Source organism: Haliotis cracherodii, unplaced genomic scaffold (genome assembly GCF_022045235.1).
Source record: "Haliotis cracherodii isolate W230 unplaced genomic scaffold, xgHalCrac1.p SCAF_9, whole genome shotgun sequence".
NCBI classification, from domain to species: domain Eukaryota; kingdom Metazoa; phylum Mollusca; class Gastropoda; order Lepetellida; family Haliotidae; genus Haliotis; species Haliotis cracherodii.
In genome coordinates this window covers 11,303,259-11,324,829 of record NW_027266343.1, presented here as the reverse complement: position 1 = coordinate 11,324,829, position 21,571 = coordinate 11,303,259, and the positions used below count along the sequence as shown (strand labels likewise).

Sequence of the window (21,571 nt, the reverse complement as noted above, 5' to 3'; positions counted from 1 at the left end):
ATGTTTTGAGCCTCCTATGCAAAGAGCTAAAATATTGCCCTAAGTTGGAACATTTTTGTGATCTCCTTTCGACTTAATGCACTTCTTCTTGTTCCATCTCTTCTCGAGGTCACTTACCCATCTCTTCTCGAGGTTAGTTAATGTAGGCCATGTTTTGTAGAAGCCTGAATTCTTGGTCCTCCGCCCACTCAAGTTCCTGCACTGGCGATCTTTTTGAAATGACTCTGGGTTATAGTGAGTGAGTAAGTGAGTTGGGTTTAACGCCGCGTTTAACAATATTGCAGTTATATCACGGCGTGTCAGCTTAATGTGGGAAGAAAGCCCGAAGTGATGCAGGTCTTAGACATTTACCACTTCGGTGAAACCCACGAGCACGGGTATGGTGCTGACAAACCTAGAAACATAATTGGGGCGAACCGGGATTCGAACCCACAATCAGGTTTCCGGCGTGCCCAAGGGACGCAACTCTGCACAGCGAATCGCGGTGCCTTAGACGACTGGGCCACCCGTGCCCCCTCTTGGTTATAGGTATTAAGAAAGAAGCGATGAAACAATTAAAGAAGAATTTCAAATTCCAAAAGAAGCTTCAGATGATCTTTAGGGTATTCAATTTGCGTATTCTAGGAACATTGTACCAAATAACTACACAAATCATAATTTTGGAAAAAAACGGCTTCAGAAAAGAAGCATTTATCTTATTTTTTCAAAAGCAATAAACATTATGTAAATACAGTCAGTTCTGCGTGCTTGTTTAAATATGTTTGGACATTTTCCAAGTTTCTTGTTTTGTCGCGGACAACTTAAAATAATCACTGTTTTCCAAATCAATTTCTACCATTCTGACCACACCGTCCCGATAATATCACTCCTCCCAGGGTTACATCCCTTTATGTATCTGCCATACACTGAACCAGCACGATGATATAATTCTGGTCACAACCCGTTCATGTGGTTCTGTCCATACAATTACTTACACTCTACCCTATGCTTGTCGCATGGGGCGACTAACGGGATCGGATGGTCAGCCTCGCTGACTTTGTTGCTGCATGTCATCGATCCCAATTGCGTGGATTGTCTAGTCCAGATTCGATTATTTACAGACCGCCGTCTTATAGCTGGAATATTGCTGAGTGCGGCGTTAAACAACAAACAAACAAAAACAAAACTTCCACAAACGATGTCCATTGTCTCCATCGTTTCATTCGGTGTGGGATGCCTCCTTGTAGTAGCTGGGGATGAATGGGATGTATTTTGATATCTTGGACTTCATCAACCACTCGGGCACACACGGCAGCTGGTACACTTCCGCGCCTTCTTCAAACGACTCAGACGCAGCTGATGTGTCACCTTCAGCATATTCATGTTGCCAGATATCAAAACCTCGCTCCTTTAGTGTACCTGTAGGTAAAAAAACAAATTCACCATGGACCATTGCAAGCGAGTTTACAGTTACCAAAATCTCTGTCAATAAGAGTAAGGCTTGCTACATCAATCCAACTTCATGAAGATTCTCACCCGTGCTCGTGGATATGACCAAATTCTTATTTTTTTCTTCCTTAACACCACACTCAGCAATATTCCAGCTATATGGCGGTAGTCTGTACACAGTCGAGTCTGGACCAGATAATCCAGTGATTGATATCACGAGCATCGATCCAAGCTTTTGGGATACGGCTGAAAGAACTCCTAATGCCGCTGACTGAAAGACGCGACTGGAAACCCTACACAGCAATCCGCGGCCTTTGTTATTGTTCATTCGGAACTGCACGTTTACGTTTGTATTCGAGATGCTAAGTTCAGTGTGATGGACGTGACAGGCCTCTTTAAGGACAGTCTCAAGCTCTGTGGCCATACTGTTAAGATTGTACTAGCGTTAAGCTCACCCGGTACAGTGTTGTCCAAGAAGCATGCGAGTACTCCACCGGCACAACTGGGGTTAGACAGTAAGACTTTTATGATACGGTCAGCATCTTCACTTCCTAGTTATGACAAAAAGATACGAAGGCATCAGTTCTCAATACGCAATGCCAGTTGTTACGAAACAAAAGCGAATACTGTAAACTACGGTTACATCGAACTCAAAGGGACCACTATTTCTAGTTATCTGTATATCTGTCAGTTTGTTATAAGTGTGTTCGTTATAAACGTAGTTTACTATATGTATTTATCATATATTTCACTGCTTATTGACATTTAAAAAAAGGTTACAAAATACGCATGTCGTAAGTGGCGACTTAAATGGGTCTGGGTAATTCAGTGCAACAGAATGGGACGTTGATCACAATATCAAACATTGGTTTGTCTTGTTAAGACACGGAGCGGTCGGGTAGCCTAGTAGTTAAAGCTTTCGCTCGTCACGCCGATGACCCGGGTTCGATTCCCGACATGGGTACAATGTGTGAAGCCCATTTTTAGTGTCCTCCGCAGTGATATTGCTGGAATATTGCTAAGAGCGGCTGGAATATAACTGAGCATCGTTTGTATTTCCTTCAACATTAAACTGCCACACCATCGTATTGTACTTCTTGTAATAATGTTCCAACGGTTTAACGACCCGTAAAGATCCGGGGTAGAATAGGTCTTCAGCAACCCATGCTTGCCCTAAAAGGCGACTCTGCTTGTCGTAAGAGACGACTAAAGGATCGGGTGGTCAGGCTCGCTGAGTAGGTTGATGCATGTCATCTTATCCCAATTGAGTGGAACGATGCTCATTATATCAATCACTGAATTGTCTGGTACAGATTCGATTATTCACAGACCACCGTCATATAGCTGTTATATTGCTGAGTGCGGCGTTAAACAACAAACATCAACATCACATCCAACGGTTTAAACCGCCTCCGTGGTCTAGTGGTAGAGCGTCCGCCCGGAGAGCGGAAGGTCCGGGGTTCGATCCCCGGCCGCGTTATACCAAAAGACGTTAAAAGATGGTACTTGTTGTTACCCTGTCTGGCGCTCAGCATTAAGGGGTCAAAGCAAGGAGTCAGTATACTGTGTCTGAGTGGGATGGTATCTCAGTGGGCTAGCACTATAAATCGGCATCAGTCCGGTCTAGTACAAGCAGCCACACAAACACACACACACACACACACACACACACACACACACACACACACACACACACACACACACTCGTGCATGCACGTCGCTATATAAGTGCAATAATCTTGGACGCGACGTTAAACCCAATTTCACCTCATCTCACCTCCAACGGTTTAACTCGTTCTCACCTGTTTGAATTCCATCCGGGGTGGTCTCGATCCAGTGAGGAAGCATGAGACCTAGCAGCAGCGAGATCCCGATAATGGCGAGGTTCCTGGGCGAGTTCAGGTCGACGTACTGCAGGTTGGACAGAACGATGCCCACAAAGATGCCAACTCCAATGATCATTCCCCCTCCAATGACGGAGTAGGGGATGGTGACGAAGAATGCGCCGATCTTACCCAAGATTCCCATCAGCATAAACAGCACACCAGTTGCTGCAAACACACGCCGACTTGCCACCTGTGGTAGACGCATATCAATGCTATTGTATTTTCCAGCTCTTGCAGAATAATTGCTATTCAGAATTTTAACTCGGAAAGATGTTAAGTTTTCAGTCAACTATTATAATTAGCAAAATAGTTCGTACATCTCCAATATGTTCCTTCTTTTTTGTTTTTTTTGTTGTTTAACGCCACAACCAGCAATATTCCAGCTATATGAATATTCTGTAAATAATCGTGACTGGACCAGACAGTCCAGTGCTTGATATCACGAGCATCGATCCACGCAGCTGGGATACGATGACGAGCATCAAATAAGTCAGCGAGCCTGACAACCCTATCCCGTTAGTCGACTCTTACGACAAGCATAGTCGCCTTTGACGGCAAGCATGGGTTGCTGAAGACCTATTCCATTCTCCTTCTGTGTACCCGATCATTGAACGGAGACGTTGTGACGTTGAGCAATGTGCGAGTGAATTTGCTGTCCGCGTTCGGTAAATGTGTTTCGTTCTAAAAGCTAAAATGACAGCTGACTCTGAAATATTGCTAACATTCATACAACACACGTGGTGGTTGTCTCTATTGTTGTCGGGGTTAATTCGTATGTGCAGTTAAACACCGTTGTGTCGAAGTCGAAGGGATCTTAATGTAAATAATTCGAGTTGTCCGAGGTTCAACACAACCGAAAATGGCGAATAAAGAATGAATACGCAGGGACCATGCCGTAAGTTCGATACATCACAGTTCGACACAACGGTGTTTGACTGAATAGCCAACTCATGGATGGGTTATGCTGTTAATACCATGGGCTGGCTATATTAAGATGAACACTATAAGCAACGGCAAACGTTTCCCCGATGCTGAGGCTCGAACCTCCGTTGGCATGTTTTGAAATTCCAGCTTCTCCTCCGACTGCGTTGATTACCCGACACCATGTTACAGTTCGAGTGACATGCTAAACAATATATCATATTCATTTCACCGCCTTTAAACCCCGGGGGCACTGGTGGCACAGTCGTCTAAGGCGCCGCTATTCACTTTGCATCGCTGCGTCCCTTGGGCACGCTGGAAACCTATGATTGTGGGTTCGAATCTCGGTTCGCCCCGATTATGTTGCCAGGTTATGTTGGGTTTCACCGAAGTGGTAAACGTCTGAGACCTGCATCACTTCGGGCTTTCCTCCCACATTAAGCTGACATGCCATGATATAACTGGAATACTGTTAAAAGCGGCGTTAAACCCAACTCACTCACTCACTCCTTTAAACCCCGAGATTTTATGGTGCAAATCTCCTCATCAATAGTATATATTTTTAATATTGTATGTTTATATATTTTTACAGACTATTAATCTGTTCCAATAAAAAATCCTGGTGATTTGAGGAGAAAGTATGATTTCCAGGTACAATAATCATGTTTGTGATTTTTTTGGAAAAAAATATTCAAAAATGATATTGGTCGCAGTGATGTAATTGACTGACTATCACTACTCTACTTTAGTTTGATTGTTTGCTGTTTAACGCCGCAACCAGCAATATTCCAAGTATATGACGGGGGTCTGTAATAATCTAGTCTGAACCAGACAATCCAGTGATTGAAATCATGAGCATGGATCCACCCAATTGGGGCGATGACATGCATCAACCAAGTCAGCGAGCCTGACCACCCGATCCCTTTAGTCGCGTCTTCCGACAAACATAGTCGCCTTTTACGGCCAGCATGGGTTTCTGGAGACCTATTCTACCCCGGATCTTCACGGATCTTATACTCTTCTATCCGTGAACCTATAACCTACCCGAGTGATTCCTATGGCGCCGATATTGTTCCCGTAGGAGGAGGTGGCATGTCCTACCCCGACAGCACCCGCCAAAAAGCTCATAGCGCCCTCTACCGCCACACCGCGATTAACTGCGTGTTTGGGCGGAGGAGGCACGAAACACATTCGGGCGCATGCGCTGTAGTCCCCAATGGAGTCGAGTATAGAGAAGCATGTTGCCAGCAGAAAGGTAACGAATGCAGGTATACTGAAACCTGGCGTCCCAAACTGGCCTGAAACATTCAGTGGTTCAGGGTATTGAATCAACTCAAGCATACAATGATCTCACACACTGATCATACAGCACGTCATCAACACAGTAATTGTCGACAGTCGAACAAGGTAACACTTCAGTTCACAATCTTAGAACATTGTGGTCACAAAGTGGTCACAGGTAATATATATGTAACAAATATTGCTAAAGTTCAAGATTAAAAACACCTTAGTCGTGGGTAGTTGAAAAGAAGTGTTCAAAACACTTTTTCAAAAGAAGTTGACAAATAACACTCCAAACTTAGTCCAAAGACGGATGTTTTAATTTCTACCATCTTGTTGTACACTGTTGTACACTGTGGACTGACTGTCAATTCTTGGAGTTTTGCGAGAGAGGTCATTTCTTGGAAATTGAACATGCCATCATTTCTATTGGAGGGGTTACAGGTTGTAGAAAAAGGTTTTAAAATGCTGAACGAATACATTTCTACAACAAACTTTTTGAATTAACATTCGATTGCACATTTAACATGTGTAAGTGTTATTAGTTAGTTAGCAATTACCCCCAGTAAACAATAATAACATCAAAATAAATGCCCCTCCACCCCGAACTTGGATGTGGCAGAACTTGACCTACATCACGGTTACTCACACCTCGCAGCTGTCAATGGCTGACAATTTTGTGTTTACATTCTCCGTTGCTCCGTAAGCAAGATGACAACCCCGATCTATGATGTGGCTCAACATTAACCTGTAGATTTACTGGAAATGATCGAGCCTGCTGATACAACATGATTACCAATAGGTGAGTATGACTGAACAGACGTTTTTTTAACCTGCAGACAAGCCGGACATTTTTTTACACGAGGTAGGGCCAATCTCAGAATCTGCATGGTGTGACCTGTCAATTTCAAGATTTCATGGATTCGAATGCCAGCTGTGAATGGAATGAGATATTCGTTGCCCAGACATAGTGGGTCGTGTATGATTTTCTTAATTGTGCGTGTTCTGAAATGAATTTCATCAAGTTTGATTCTGATGATATAGGGACATTGTTTTCGTGGATTTTCGAATTGACATGTGTTTTCTGAGTGATGGAATTTCATATCCTGTTATGCCAAATCCTTACGATGTAGGTTGGCGGAGATAGCGACGAATATCGATCACATCACAAAAAAGTTTGTAAACAACAGGTTGTGACAAAATTTCTTTTCAAACAATTTTTATAATGTTATATTTTACTTTCATTGTCGGTTGCTTGAATGTGGAAATAGCTTAAATTGTTCTGATTCTGGTCAACATGGAACATTTCCCTAACAGTTTCATAAACATGTCATCTGTATGCAAAAGATATGCCTTCGTTAAATCTTTTAATGTCATCATCGAAGCAGTGAGGATTGCGGCCTAGCCAACGCCCCTATCATCCGATATGATAGATACCGTATTTCCTCTATTTTACGCTATGCTGTCTGTTAATTTCGCGAGAGCCCTTGCCTCGGTGTGTATTAGAGACCTGGCTGGTATTAGAGACCCAGCGTGTATTAGAGGAAATATAGATACGTTTAACAGTTCATATGGGGTGATCGGCAGCCATTTTCTATGAATCGATATGTAGGCTATCCATGTATTCATGCGCACGTCTTTTAGTGAAAGTTCTTAATATATTTGAAAGGGGTTTCCGTAACAAAAAGGAAACCTCTTTTAAACCAATCAGAATCAAGCATTCATCAATGTCATGGTAGAATTACATTTATGGTGTCCCCCGCCGTAATATTGCTGGAACATTGCTAAAAGCGGCGTAAAACCATACTACATCAATCAATCAATCATACTCATCTACAACTATGGGCTAACACATGTAATTGACAAATAATGCTTCCTTTATAATCGTTCCGTTATTTCTGTCCATCAGTATATTTACCAGGATATGGGAAGAAGAACCACGGACTCTGACGTATGACGTAGTTGCGCGAGTCCGTGCGGGCATAGTAGTCTTTGCTGAGAGGATCGTCAGAGAGGACGCCATATTCTGTCAGTATGACTGACAAGGCCCAGCCTAGCAAGAGCGCCAAGAGAATCTGAAATGAGAACGAATCAATAAATAACAGGCAGCAAACTAAGGCCTTTAATAACCCAGTCTGTCTCGTTGAACCAGTGAATGGCGACATGAACACCATCAGGGTACATGTTTATTGAAATCTTTCGATTCTCATACAAACGAATTCATCACACTGCAGCTGGTCTCACTACACAATATTACATTCACATTACATAATACATTCATTCATTATATAAATAACAACAGTATAAGCTTCAGCATCAGTATATATCATATGTAATAAGCAAATATCAATTTATCAAAAAAGTGAGTGAGTGAATGATTTGGGTTTTTACGCCGCTTTTAACAATATTCCAGTTTTATAACGGCGTGTCAGCTTAATGAGGGAGGAAAGCCCGAAGTGATGCAGGTCTCAGACGTTTACCACTTCGGTGAAGCCCACGAGCACAATTATGGTGCTGACAAACCTAGAAACACAATCGGGGCGAACCAGGATTCGAACCCACAATCATAGGTTTCTGGCGTTCCCCAGGGACGCAACTCGAATCGCGCTCAGACGACCTGGCCAACGTGGAAAAGATATATGGACCTCTTTAAAATGAAAGCAACAGAATGGAGTTCATACAATCCCTGAACTCTACACTCATGAATGTTTGCAAAGTTACAATGAGGACATCGTATTATGAATATGTCTTGCATCCTAATGAGCCAATTATTAAATTGTTTGATAGGCATTATTTAGAAGTTGACGGATGACAAAGTGGACACAATTTATGGATAACTTCTTTAATTACTGTAAAAGCGACGTATCGGTAAAGTTCCTTATACCGTCTTCAAGACAAGTTGTTATCCATAAATTGTGTCCACTGAGCCAATTATTAACGCACCATTACCACGTAAAACTTACTTGTATACATTTGTTTCAAACCTACCTTTGCAACTATTGCAAAATTATTGAAATGAGAAAAAGAGCCTCGTAATAGCATATTCCAAATGTACCTGGTAAAGTGAACGTGGCTTGTTGAATGTCCGAAATGCAATGAACTATTGCCGCGTGTGTCTTGGAGTGTTACCGACGGCACTGGTGGGGCTTCAGAAATTCAGAAATAATTTCGTTTGGTGTGTTCATTGGTTTGGTGAAACGAGAACTCGTGTAGTCCTTTCTGTTAATGATCCCCGGAGTGGAACCTTTCCCCTTTTCACTAGATGAAAGCATTTTTATTTATGGAAAACATAACCACGATGCTGTCATTACAATCGCACAGAAACCGCTGTGCTGTTTGTTTGTTTGTCGTTTAACGCCGCACTCAGCAACATTCATGGTATATGACGGCGGTCTGTAAATAATCGAATCTGTACCAAACAATCAAGTGATTGATATAATGAACATCGATCCACGCAATTGGGATAAGATGACATGCATCAACCAAGTCAGCAAGCCTGACCACCCGATCCCGTTGGTCCCCACTTACGACAAGCATGGGTTACTGAAGACCTATTCTCTACCCGGATCTTCACGGTTCGAAACCGCTATGCAGAGCTGAGGCTCTTACGAGTGCCGGAATTTATGATCGTGCTTGATCGTTTAGGCTTAAATCTGAAATTCGCTCTAACTATGAGCCATGGTTTGTCCACATCCGTCCTCATGGTTCTAACAAAGTTGTATACAAAAACGACATAACGTTTTCCAAAATGATAAGAAATCAATGCTAAAAGCAGAGTCGATTGAACAATTTCCACTATATCATCAGCATGTGCTTAAATCACTATAGAATAGTCATGATACCAGGTTTTGGCGTAAGGTGAGAGCAACCGTCACAAACACATGTAAAGGCAAGACAATTTTTCACCTGAAAACACACAGGAACATGACTGTAAATAATCGTATCTTGACCAGACAATCCAGTGAATGACATCACGAGCATCGATCCACGCAACTGGGACCTATGGCATACATTAACCAAGTCTGCGAGTCTGACCACCAAATCCCGTTAGTCGCCTCTTACGACAAGCATGGGTTTCTGACGACCTGCTATAACAAGGATCTTCATGGATCCGCGATGGTATAACTAAAATACTAACTCAAATTCTAACAAAGCGGCGAACAACTAAAGTCATTTATGATAACTTTGAAAAGCACAGAACAGTACAAGACATCGCATCTCACTTCACATACTTGACATTAATACTTACAGCAAATACTTGATGAAGCGGGAACCATTTGATGTAAAATCCCCGTTTTCTTTGCCATGCGATCAGGGGAGTTTTTACATTGCTTAGGTAGATCGATAAGACAAGGGCCAAGCCTGCTGTACTGTTAAAGATATAACACAATGAGTGAGTGCGTGGGTTGGGTCTAACGGCGCTTTTAACAGTATTCTGTATTATATTCACAAAAGAGTTTCCGTCAAAGTTATGAGTAAATAAATACGCCGATATTTGAAATAGTCCATGGGGAATCGAACCTTGGAGTGAGTGAGTGAGTTACAATTTTAAGTCACATAGGCAATATTTCAGCCATATCGTGACTAGCAATAGTTAAACATAATACATATATTGAAATTTATATAAAAACCTGCCAACGAAGGACAGTAAAATAACTAGACATATCACAGGAAAAATTTTCAAACTAGTATGGAATCATAAAATTGATAGCACTAAATATAACATCACAGTATAAAAACGGGCTGTAGATCACCAGCAACTGAAGTTAGATCACCATACTAGGTACCATGGGGACTTACAGTACTTCAGCTTCCTGCATGGAACCCAGCAAGATTTACATCATCCCTTCAGGTGTTGGCGATTATTAACATACTTAGCCATATTAAAATAACATATATTCTACGATTAAAGACAATGGTAAGAACAAATCTACTTTGAATGACGTGGTCTTACAAACCCTCTCCAGGGGACAATCATTTTACATTACTTCAACCCCCTTCGGGGATACAGCCACTAACAATCTCAGTTATTGCATTTATCCTGCCAATCATAAAAAGTATATTATAAGAAAATATAAATGAGATGTTATTGTCATACTTACAATAAAGACACTCCCCACTGCGTCTCTGAGAAGGTAACGACTGTTTTGTAGATGTACAGGCCAATCAACGTGAGTGACGGGACGATTGTGACTGGTCCAATGAAGCGGAGTAATACTCCCACTAAGCCAGTAGCACCAATCATCAAGTGGATAAAACCCACTACCATCAGACTGCCCATTATCTGTATTTGAAGACAAACATGAAACACGTTTATCACATAACGGATAGCGTTGTTGATACGAGAAATCAACCCGATAAACTTGGCATCACGATCCGATAAATATGCAAATGAGGTAATCAAACAGGAACTACTTTTTATATCCATACATCGATGGGTATCGTCTGCTTTTTCAATATACTATTGACTAACGTTCCCGATACGTTTAGATAGGGGTTTCCGTTGTGTGCGTCATTATGTAGGCAGTCATGACTGCAAACCGTTTGGTACTATATGATAAATGAGGCAGTTCACTCAATCACTGTATTCATTATGTGTGGGTCATTATGTAGGCAGACATGGCTGCAAAACCGTTTGGCACTATATGATAAATAAGGCAGTTCACTCAATCACTGTGTTCCTACGCGGTTTCTAAAGTTATTTTACTGGTCAAAATTACATCGTAAACTTTGCTTATTTCAAGAATGGCATTAGACAAAAATGAGGTTATAACCCTCGCGAGTTTTCGATGAAAACAAACATGATAAAAATACTGAACAAAATGAATTAGGGATCATGAATATTTTATGGGATACCTTTTTGTAGTGAAGACTGAGGGCACACTTTCATACAAATGTCCCCAAAACATTCATGATCCCTAAATTTGTTGGTTCAGTTTAAATAGTTTCTATTCGCGCGCCTATGACACACCCTGATGTCTCAATAGAGTTACTATTCGAACAGTAAACGACACTATGGTATAGAAAGAGAGCGTTCCCCTCGGGTGTCAGAACGTCAAGACATGTTCCAAGTGATACACGCGTTCCAATGCAAAACAACTACACATCATCCACTACTCTCACTTGTTTCTCAAACTTAATCCCGAATCCCGAGACGACCCCGTTACTAGCGAACACAAACTTAACATACTTTAGAGGGCTAATATGTGTGCAGGTTAATAGACACTTTATTATATACTTCAGTGTCAAAAACTGGGTTTTCTGAAGTTGAGAAAAGTGATATTTTCATTGCAGTGAGCATAACATTTGATATTTCACTGCAGTGAACATAACACTTTGACGGAACTATTGTCATACAAGAACTATTGTCTTTATAGTAAGTGTCTAGCCCATACACACATTGTTGACGTCCTTTTTACGTTAGTTCCACATTGACAAGGCCAAATAATAACAGATGGTCATTTATGGAGTTAATATCACTTCTTGCTGTTTGTTATTCTCTCGAAAATATTTCCTAATAAACTGTGAATATCTCATTTAACTCGTCAATCGAGACTGTTCGTTTCGCAAACTCCATTTTTGTTACTTGACCAGCGAGTATTTTTTCGCTTCCAACAGCGGTCTCCAAGTTTTAAAGAATAGTTTTTGTTGAAGTTTATTTTGTATAAAATCATGTCTAAATGTATGATAAAGTCTTTTGGTGACCCTAGATATTTGTTGATACTTTTGTTTATATTTTATAATATAATGCAAACAAGAAACTACTTTTTAGTCGCACATACAATGGGTGGTGAACCGGCCCTGTGTGTAAGGTAGGGAGAATTTACGTTTCAAGGGTTTACATTTGTTATGAAATAATTTTCCAGTAGACTTCTACACAAAATGTATATAATACACAGCATATTCCATGTGTCTCGTGAAATATGTTTCAATCGACACATAATATCCTCTATTTATTTCCCATACGGATAGAAATAACCGAGTTAATAAAAAACGAGTAGGCACTAGTGCAAATATCACTTCTCGCCCACCAGTGAATCTTATTGTGACGTAAGGTCGGATTCACGTCACCCTAGAAATGACGTCATAGCTGAAAATTGTTGGCGACATTTGACGAATTTGCGGTTTTCTAGGACAGCGGTGATCAGGGCATGTTTCTAAACGTGAGTTCAAAGGGATTAAGAAATAAGGGGTAATAAAGAAATTATTATACTCACATGTATGTCATACTGATTTTACGAAACTCGTGTAAGGATTCATATATTACCCTCGCTCTCGCTCGGGAATTACAGTATTTCTTACACTCGTTTCGTAAAATCTGTATGAAACACGCTCGTATAATAATATCTATGTACGTATTTATATCTGACGATCACAGTAACACGACAGGGTAGTGAATTATCATCCAAAACGACTCCCATTGGTGTCGACACATCCTTTAGACGTGCCAGAAACCTACGATCAGGGGTCGACGTGATTATGTTTCCAGGTTTGATCGTGGGTTTCACCCAAACGGTAAACATCTGAGACCTCCGGGCTCTCCTCCCGCATCACGTCGAGATACAACTGAAATACTGTTCGAAAATGCGTTAAACGAAATCCACAGACACATTAGTCCGTAAATGAAATATTCTGAAAACAATCACCCCAGCAAGGGGCACCTAAAAACGCTCCATTTGTTTACGTCCCAAAATATATTTAAACATGTGGAATGAAATTATCAGAATAGAGTTCTGACAAGCCTGACCTAGTTTGACCTTGTGGTTACATGCAGAAAATGACCTTTTGAACAAAAGCTTTTGTTCGGTTGAAACTTCGTTGAAATGGTTTGTCTCGTCATACAAATAAATAACACTTCTATAACATGACCGTTGCATCGAGTTCACAGGTCAGTGCAAACCGAATAACTGTTAAATGTAGATAAGTTCTGAAAACTTACAGTCCCGAGTTTGCCGTGGATTATTTCCAGAGGAACGGGATAGCGCCCACGCATGTTCACCGTCACATTCATGGAGGAAGTACTATTGTAGTATTCAGCTGAAAGCACAACCCTATCCAAATTCAGTAAATGTACATTGATATACATGTGTGTGTGTAAATTCACAAGCGGGATTATATTCAACCAGGAGCTTTATTTTGCCTTTGATATTAAATTGCCTTATTGTAGCGGACATTTATAGTTGGCGGGCGGGTGGAAAAACTTGCTTCGTGGGCTGGTCAAAAAGTTCTAAGCCTGAATAGATTTTAAATATGTGTCATAACAAAGTGACCTAGTCAATGTAGTACATTGTTTATGTAGTTCATTGCAATTGTATTTTGAGTCCGTTTGTATATGAGTGACAGCCGGTGAACATGAGGATTATGTCACTGCTTTAGGTGATAAAGGGAGAGGTACCAACAACATTCATTTTGGGGGGTCTTTCAGTGAACGATTAATTTTATTCGTAAAATGTTATGCTATTTATTTCTTGGCAACTTTTCTGGATCAAATTATTATGTTACTTTATCAAAGGCCCTCCCAAAATATCAAATAATCGGTCATTCAGAGCAGCTTTAAGATTTTGTTTTAATTATGATTGTGAGTACCCAGGTCTCCCTGTGATGGACACCTCCATTCCTGCATCTCCGTCAGAGCCAGCAAAGGGATGATGTAAATGTTTGTTGGACCTTGGTATATCGGTAGCCTAGAATACATCGGTACAAGTCAAGTGAACATGTGCACATATGGGTGAAAAGTCGCTTTGCACAGAATTGCAGTTGAAAAACAGAGAGAGAGACAGAGCGAGACAGAGAGAGAGCGAGACACACACAGAAATAGAGACAGAGAAAGGCAGAGTATAGAGAGAGTGAGAGAAAGAGGGAGAGTAACAGAGAGAGAGAGACGGACAGAGAGAGAGGAGAAAGAGACAGACGGAGAGACAGAGAGAGACAGATACAGAGAGAGAGAGAGAGAGACAGATACACACAGAGAGAGAAAGAGAGAGACAGACACACACACAGAGAAAAGGAGATACAGAGGGAGAGAAACAGAGAGACAGGCAGAGAGGGAGAGAGAGACAGATGGAGAGACACAGAGAAGGATAGTTCCACAGAGAGAGACACAGATAGACAGAAAGGCAGAGGGTAGGAGAGACAGAGGGAGAGAAACAGAGAGACAGATGGAGAGACACAGAGAGAAACAGAGACAGAGGGAGTGAAACAAAGAGAGACAGGCACCGAGAGAAACAGACAGAGAGAGAGAACAGAGAGACAGACAGAGCAAAAGAGAAAAAGAGAGACACAAACAGATAGAGAAAGAGAAAGGCAGAGTATATATTTATATAGTAGACAGATATATATATATATATAGAGAGAGAGATATATATATAATGTATATATATATATCTATATATCTATATATATATATATATAATCTATATCTATCTATATATATATGGAGAGAAACAGAGAGAGAGAGACAGGCAAAGAGAGACAGATGAGAGAGATACACAGAGATAGAGACAGAAAGGCAGAGAGAGAAACAGAGCGATAGGCAGGGAGAGAGAGACAGGTGGAGAGAGAGGCGCTGAGAAAAAGAGAGACACAGAGTCAGAGATAGAGACAAACAGACACATAGAGATAGATACACAGAGAGATAGACAGAGGGAGAGACAGAGAAAGACACACACATATAGACAGAAAGGCAGAGAGGGTAGGAGAGACAGAGGGAGAGAAACAGACAGAGACAAATACAGAGAAACAGAGGGAGAGATACAGACACACAGACAGACGGAGAGAGAGACACAGAGAGACACACACACAGATAGAGACAGAAAGGCAGAGAGAGTAGGAGTGACGGAGGGAGAGAAAGAGTGAGAGACAGGCAGAGAGAGAGGGAGAGACAGATGGAGAGACACCGAGAGAAAGAGAGAGAGAGACACACCGAGAAAAGGAGAGACGGAGAGAGAGGGAGACAGAGAAAAACAGAAACAGAGGGAGTGAAACAAAGAAAGACAGGCACCGAGAGAAACAGAGAGACAGAGACACACACACACAGAGAACAGAGAGACACAGGAAGAGAGAAAAAGAGAGACACACACAGATAGAGAGAGAGAGACAGAGAATGAGAGAAACAGAGAGACAGGCACAGAGATAGGGACAGAGAGAGACAGATGAGAGAGAGACACAGAGATAGAGACAGAAAGGCACAGAGAGAGAGAGAGAGAAACAGAGAGAGAGGGACACAGAGAGGGGGACACAGAGAGAGGGACACAGAGAGAGGGACACAGAGAGAGAGGGACACAGAGAGAGGGACACAGAGAGAGAGGGACACAGAGAGAGAGGGACACAGAGAGAGGGACACAGAGAGAGAGGGACACAGAGAGAGAGACAGAGAGAGAGAGGGACACACAGAGAGACAGAGAGAGAGGGGGACACAGAGAGGGACAGAGAGAGAGAGAGGGACACACAGAGAGAGGGACACAGAGAGAGAGAGAGAGAGAGAGGGACAGAGAGAGAGGCAGAGAGAGAGGGACACAGAGAGAGGGACACAGAGAGAGGGACACACAGAGAGAGACAGAGAGAGAGAGGGACACAGAGAGAGAGACAGAGAGAGAGGGACACAGAGAGAGGGACACAGAGAGAGGGCAGAGAGACGGGTGGAGAGACAGTGGCACTGAGAAAATTAGAGAGACAGAGACTCAGAGGGAGAGATACAGAAAGTGACACAGAGAGACAGAAACCAGACAGTTGCCATTTTATGCAACGCCCAAGAGTGTATTTGAGAAATAATCTACGGTTGCAAATTGCAAAAAATATAGATATGATTTAATTGAGTGATGTAAATGCAGACAGTGCTTCCCAATTAGTACAATTTCTGTAAAATTGTACCGTGTCGGTAACTGTAATATTTACACATGATGAATATTCAGCAACAGGGAGTTAAGCGACATGGAAAGTTTAAGTCATGAACGCCCTGACTATGCATACTTTTCTGTGTTTCGTAAAGGCCTCCTGGTGGTACAGAAAGTATCGATCTAGTTTGTGACCTCAAACTATTATAGAACCTTATAATGACCCACATGATGAGGAAAACTGAACCCCACCCCACCCAACTCCAAAAAGCTCTTTGAGGTAAACAGAATTCTATTTTTCACCCATACTTACCTCACACCGACGGTGACCATCAGGAATGTTGCCAAACCTGACATGAACATTGTGGAGGAGAGTACTTGAGATTTGATGAGCTCAGCATCTTTGGCACAGACCAGCTCTGACACCAGCAGTGACGTGGACAATGCCCCGGCGATGGACATTAGACATTGCTGGTGAGCAAAGAAACAGAGCACTGTCTGATCATACGTGATGGGCATGCCGTGCTGGGATTGATATTACACACTAGCGGTAAAGCAATAAGCACAACTACAGACGGAGATGGTATGGTGAATGTGGTAAATTAACAATACAAATACAGACAGACGCTCGGATTGATAGTAAAGGCAGAGTATATATATACAAAAATGAGGTAAATGTTCACTCGGTGTACATGTAATATATAATAAAATAATAAAGTCCATCATCTTCTTTATATCAGTTTCAGACATTGTACTTTCGCTGTCTCATGACAGCTCTTCCTATAGCTCAGCTATATATATATATATATATACAGTATGAGTCATAATTATTGAGAATTGAAAAATCTTTAAAATTGTAAATATGAAAATTCCCCCCCAAAAAAAAACAACAACAACATATTTTAAGTGCGCACAAACCTTCTTTAATCACATCACAGTAACATAAATATTTTATCAGACCACCATTTGCTTCCAAACCCATTTGTATACGATTGGGCATACTTTCTATGAGAGAGGTTAGAGTCTCGTGGGTGAGAGCGTCCCAATATCGCACCACCTCGCGCTTCATGTCATCAACTTTTGTCAATCCCTTTTGGTTCACCGACTCCTTCATGAGTCCCCACATATTTTCTATAGGATTTAAGTCCGGGCTGTAGCTAGGCCAGTCCAAAACGGTCACATTGTTGTCCACAAACCACTGCCGCGAATGTCTTTCGGTGTGTTTTGGGTAATTATCCTGTTGCAAAATCCAAGTATTTCCATAAAAAAACATCTGCATTTGGGATCAGGTGAGCTTCCAAAATGTCTGTATACCTTTCACTGGTTAAATTACCCTCAAAGACACACATGGGCGTCGTTCCAAGTGAAGATATCCCTCCCCAAACATGAAACTTCAGACTGTACTTTGGTCTCTGGTACAATGGAACGGAATGACATTTTGTCTACATTTTAACATTGTTAGGATACACCAATACAGAGCTTTCATCTGTGAAAATAACACTGTTCCAGTCAAAGTTTTCATGCGCCAAACATCACTCTACACGTCTATCCTTGTATTCTTGTTTCAAGAGCGGAGAGGCAATTCCTTTCATTCTTTTCCCATCCAAGTTAATCAAATTTCCTCTTACTGTAGATTTGGATACATTTACTGTCCCTCTATTTACCATTTCATGTTGGATATTTGAGATACTCGCCCTTCTGTTTTTAGAAGCCAAAATACCCAGTCTCACACGATCACCAAATACCAGTTTTCGAGGCCTCCCCGCTCCTTTTCTGTGCTCAATTCCTGAACCATTCTCAATATTCTTCTTAACTCTATACACTGTAGAAAGAGGAGTATCAGTGCTCTTTGCTAATGTAGCAGCATCAGTGATGCCTACATCATGGAGCTGTAGAATCAAAAAAAAATTCTCCTCTGCACTCATTTCTGACATATATCAGGAAAAGTCGTCTGCTCCATAATCAAGGCAGATAACTCTAATTTGCAACTTCTAAAATTGTCGCTTCCCTTTGACCATACCTCAATTTTAAACACTTGTCAATATTGATATTTCATGTATGCTTCCTCGAATATGACATTAAAATTCTCAATAATTTTGAACCAGACTATATATATATACAGAGAGAGAGAGAGAGAGAGAGAGAGAGAGAGACAGAGAAAGAGAGAAAGAGAGAGAAGCTTGTTAAATAAGCAGCATAACTACACTGAGTGTGTGTGTGTGTGTCTGTGTGTATGTGTGTGGGGTGGGAGGGGGGAGGGGGAGTTCGAGAGAGAGGATTCGAGAAAGAGAAACAGAGTGACAGACAGAGAGAAATATAGAGTGGGATGGGGGGGGGGGGGGACACATAGATAAATAGAGAGAGAGAGGGATAGAGAGAGGGGGTAGAGAGAGACAGAGAAAAGAGAGGCACAGAGAAAGGGCGGAGGAGAAAGAGAGATAAATTGAGACAGAAATAGAAAGGGAGAGAGGAAAAGGTAGAGAGACAGAGAGAGGAGGAGTAAGAGAGGGAGGGAGAGAGGGAGAGAGGAGGAGGTAAAGAGACACAGAGAGAGAAGGAGTAAGAGAGGGAGGGAGGGGAGGAGAGAGAGAGATGATGTGATATTATGCACTATTGGTAAGGTAAAGATACAGTTCCTGTCAGAGATCCAGTGATGAGCATTATACATTGACGACGACAAGCACCTGTAGGTATGCCATGATGGGCGTTATGGATCTCATACATACACCAGTTGACATAATCTGTGATAATTATTGTATGTGGTGTTATATGTAATGCCTTATTAGCGTTCAGAAAGAACCATCCTAATTAACACATACCTGTAATGCAAAAATGGATACCAAATAAAATGGAGGTGACTCGCTGATTCTGTAGAACAATCGCCGGGGTTTCCCAGCATCAATATTGATGGATGTTTCCAGAGTTGCGTCTTTTCCTTGTGATAGTCCATCATGGACAGTGGCGGCGGTGGGTTCATTGTTTGCAAGGGGTTCGCCGTCGACCGTTCGTTTCAGGAGCGGAATTTCACTGATGGAAGTTCAAAGATGTTCATCTTAAGGTGTTGGGAATCATGCTTATATGTTTGTTTGTTTGTTGTTTAACGCCGCACTCAGCAATATTCCAGCTATATGACGGCGGTCTATAAGTAATCGAGTCTGGACCAGACAATCAAGTGATTGCCAAATTAGCATGGATCCACGCAACTTGGATCCATGACATGCATCAACCAAGTCAGCGAGCCTGAGCACCCGATCCCGTTAGTCGCCTCTTTCGCCAAGCATAGTAGCCTTTTACGGCAAGCATGGGTTGTTGAAGAACTATTCTACCCCGGATCTTCAGGGCCCTGCTGAAATGTAGGGAGCGGCTTGTATGGAAAACCCGAGGACATGCTCTTTGGTTTAGTTTTTTTCGAAACAGATTATTTTATTCAAAAAATGTTTTGAATAAAATAATCCATACCCACACCCATACCCACACCTACCAAACACTAACATTTCGCCAGCCCCTGATATGATGAAAATAATTTACCATCATAAGAATTAATTATAATGGAAGTTCTTAATGAAACTTCCTCTTATGTTATCAGCCATGTGTAACGTTTCGTTGCTGTATAAAGCTAATTGACGAAAACGATTTAATATAATAAGTGTATACATGAATAACAACGGTTACGAAATAATTATTCACAACGCTACCATGTCATGAGACACACAGGCACGGCTATATACCATGATGGCATATGCCTTGTCATTCTGGTAATGAACCCGCGAACTCCGGTTCATACGATTATATGTACACCAATACAGATATTGAAAGTCGAAATGTTATCGTCTAACACAATATAATTATCAAATTCCTTGGTTTTAAATGTGAGAAATGTTACCTGTGTTGTTCCATTGATGTAGGGTCTCCTATTTGTCACAGTGTGCGGAGGACATTGAGAAAATTGTAAGGTGTCTTTAACACTAAGGTCTGTTTCAAGCAATCGTGCATCAGTACATACGAGGGACGTTCAATAAGTTTTGCAACTTCAATATAAGACTACGTCGCAGAATAATATTATCTTTAGCACTTTTATTTTTCAACATAATCTCCATTCACCTCAATACACTTATTCCATTGTCATGCAAGCTTTTAATACAACATTCATAGAAATCCGCAGAGTGGCCCTCTAACCACACCTCTGTGGCAGCCTTTACGTCCTCGTCATCCTGGAACCGTCTTCCACGTTGGGCAGATTTCATTTGCCGGAACAGGAAATGGTCACTGGGGGCTAAGTTTGGGCTGTAGTGGTCCGCGTGGCCAGACAAAATATCGTAACCACCCAACGTTCTGTTCCATTCTTATCAATGAAATGCCTTGCTTTAGCCATTTCCACCATGAAATGTGGGCTTAGTTGCGACCTCGCTCGCCGATTGCATGTGTTTGTGAATCACATATCTCATGTACCTTACGTTCCCATGTGGAGACGACCGCCTCCGTGGTCTAGTGGTAGAGCGTCCGCCCGGAGAGCGGAAGGTCCGGGGTTCGATCCCCGACCGCGTCATACCAAAAGACGTTAAAAGATGGTACTTGTTGTAACCCTGTCTGGCGCTCGGCATTAAGGGGCTAAAACAAGGATTGGTCGGCTCGGAGTCAGTATACTGTGTCTGAGTGGGGTATTCATGTTAAACTTCGGCATGGTATCTCAGTGAGCTAGCACTATAAATCGGCATCAGTCCGGACTAGTACAAGCAGCCACACAAACACACACACGTACAAACACGTCGCTATATAAGTGCAATAATCTTGGACGGGACGTTAAACCCCATTTCACCTCACCTCACTCCCCTGTGGAGATTTTTATTCTTATGGATACTTTGTCGCTTGAAATACAAATACTTGATCCAGGGCGCATTATTTGTAAGAAATGGGACCACGGATAATTCTATCTAAGGACTGGAGGCTTACAAGGATATTCTCCTACAAACACATCCTTACTTTCAGACTTTGACCTTGCAAAATTTATTTGAAAAATAAACAAGTAAATCTCTGTAATCTGTATGTATACGGGGGCACGGGTGGCCCAGTCGTCTAAGGCGCCGCGATTCGCTGTGCAGAGTTGCGTCCCTTGGGCACGCCAGAAACCTAGGATTGTGGGTTCGAATCCGGTCCGCCCCGAAAATGTTTCTAGGTTTGTCAGCACCATACCCGTGCTCGTGGGTTTCACCGAAATGGTAAACG

At 41.8% G+C, this 21,571-nt stretch overlaps 1 protein-coding gene across 1 annotated transcript; it reads right to left on the bottom strand.

Moving 5' to 3' along the window:
* Positions 1–1,198: 1,198 nt before the first annotated feature.
* On the bottom strand, positions 1,199–20,245 carry LOC139453135 (solute carrier family 23 member 2-like). The gene is made up of 12 exons (XM_071234762.1): positions 20,232–20,245; positions 19,168–19,375; positions 16,662–16,819; positions 14,103–14,200; positions 13,456–13,553; positions 10,619–10,800; positions 9,766–9,886; positions 7,435–7,591; positions 5,280–5,533; positions 3,231–3,504; positions 1,884–1,979; positions 1,199–1,398 (listed from the first exon to the last, which is right to left on the bottom strand). The coding sequence occupies exons 1-12, from the start codon at positions 20,243–20,245 to the stop codon at positions 1,199–1,201; spliced, it is 1,860 nt and encodes a 619-aa protein (XP_071090863.1).
* Positions 20,246–21,571: the final 1,326 nt, after the last annotated feature.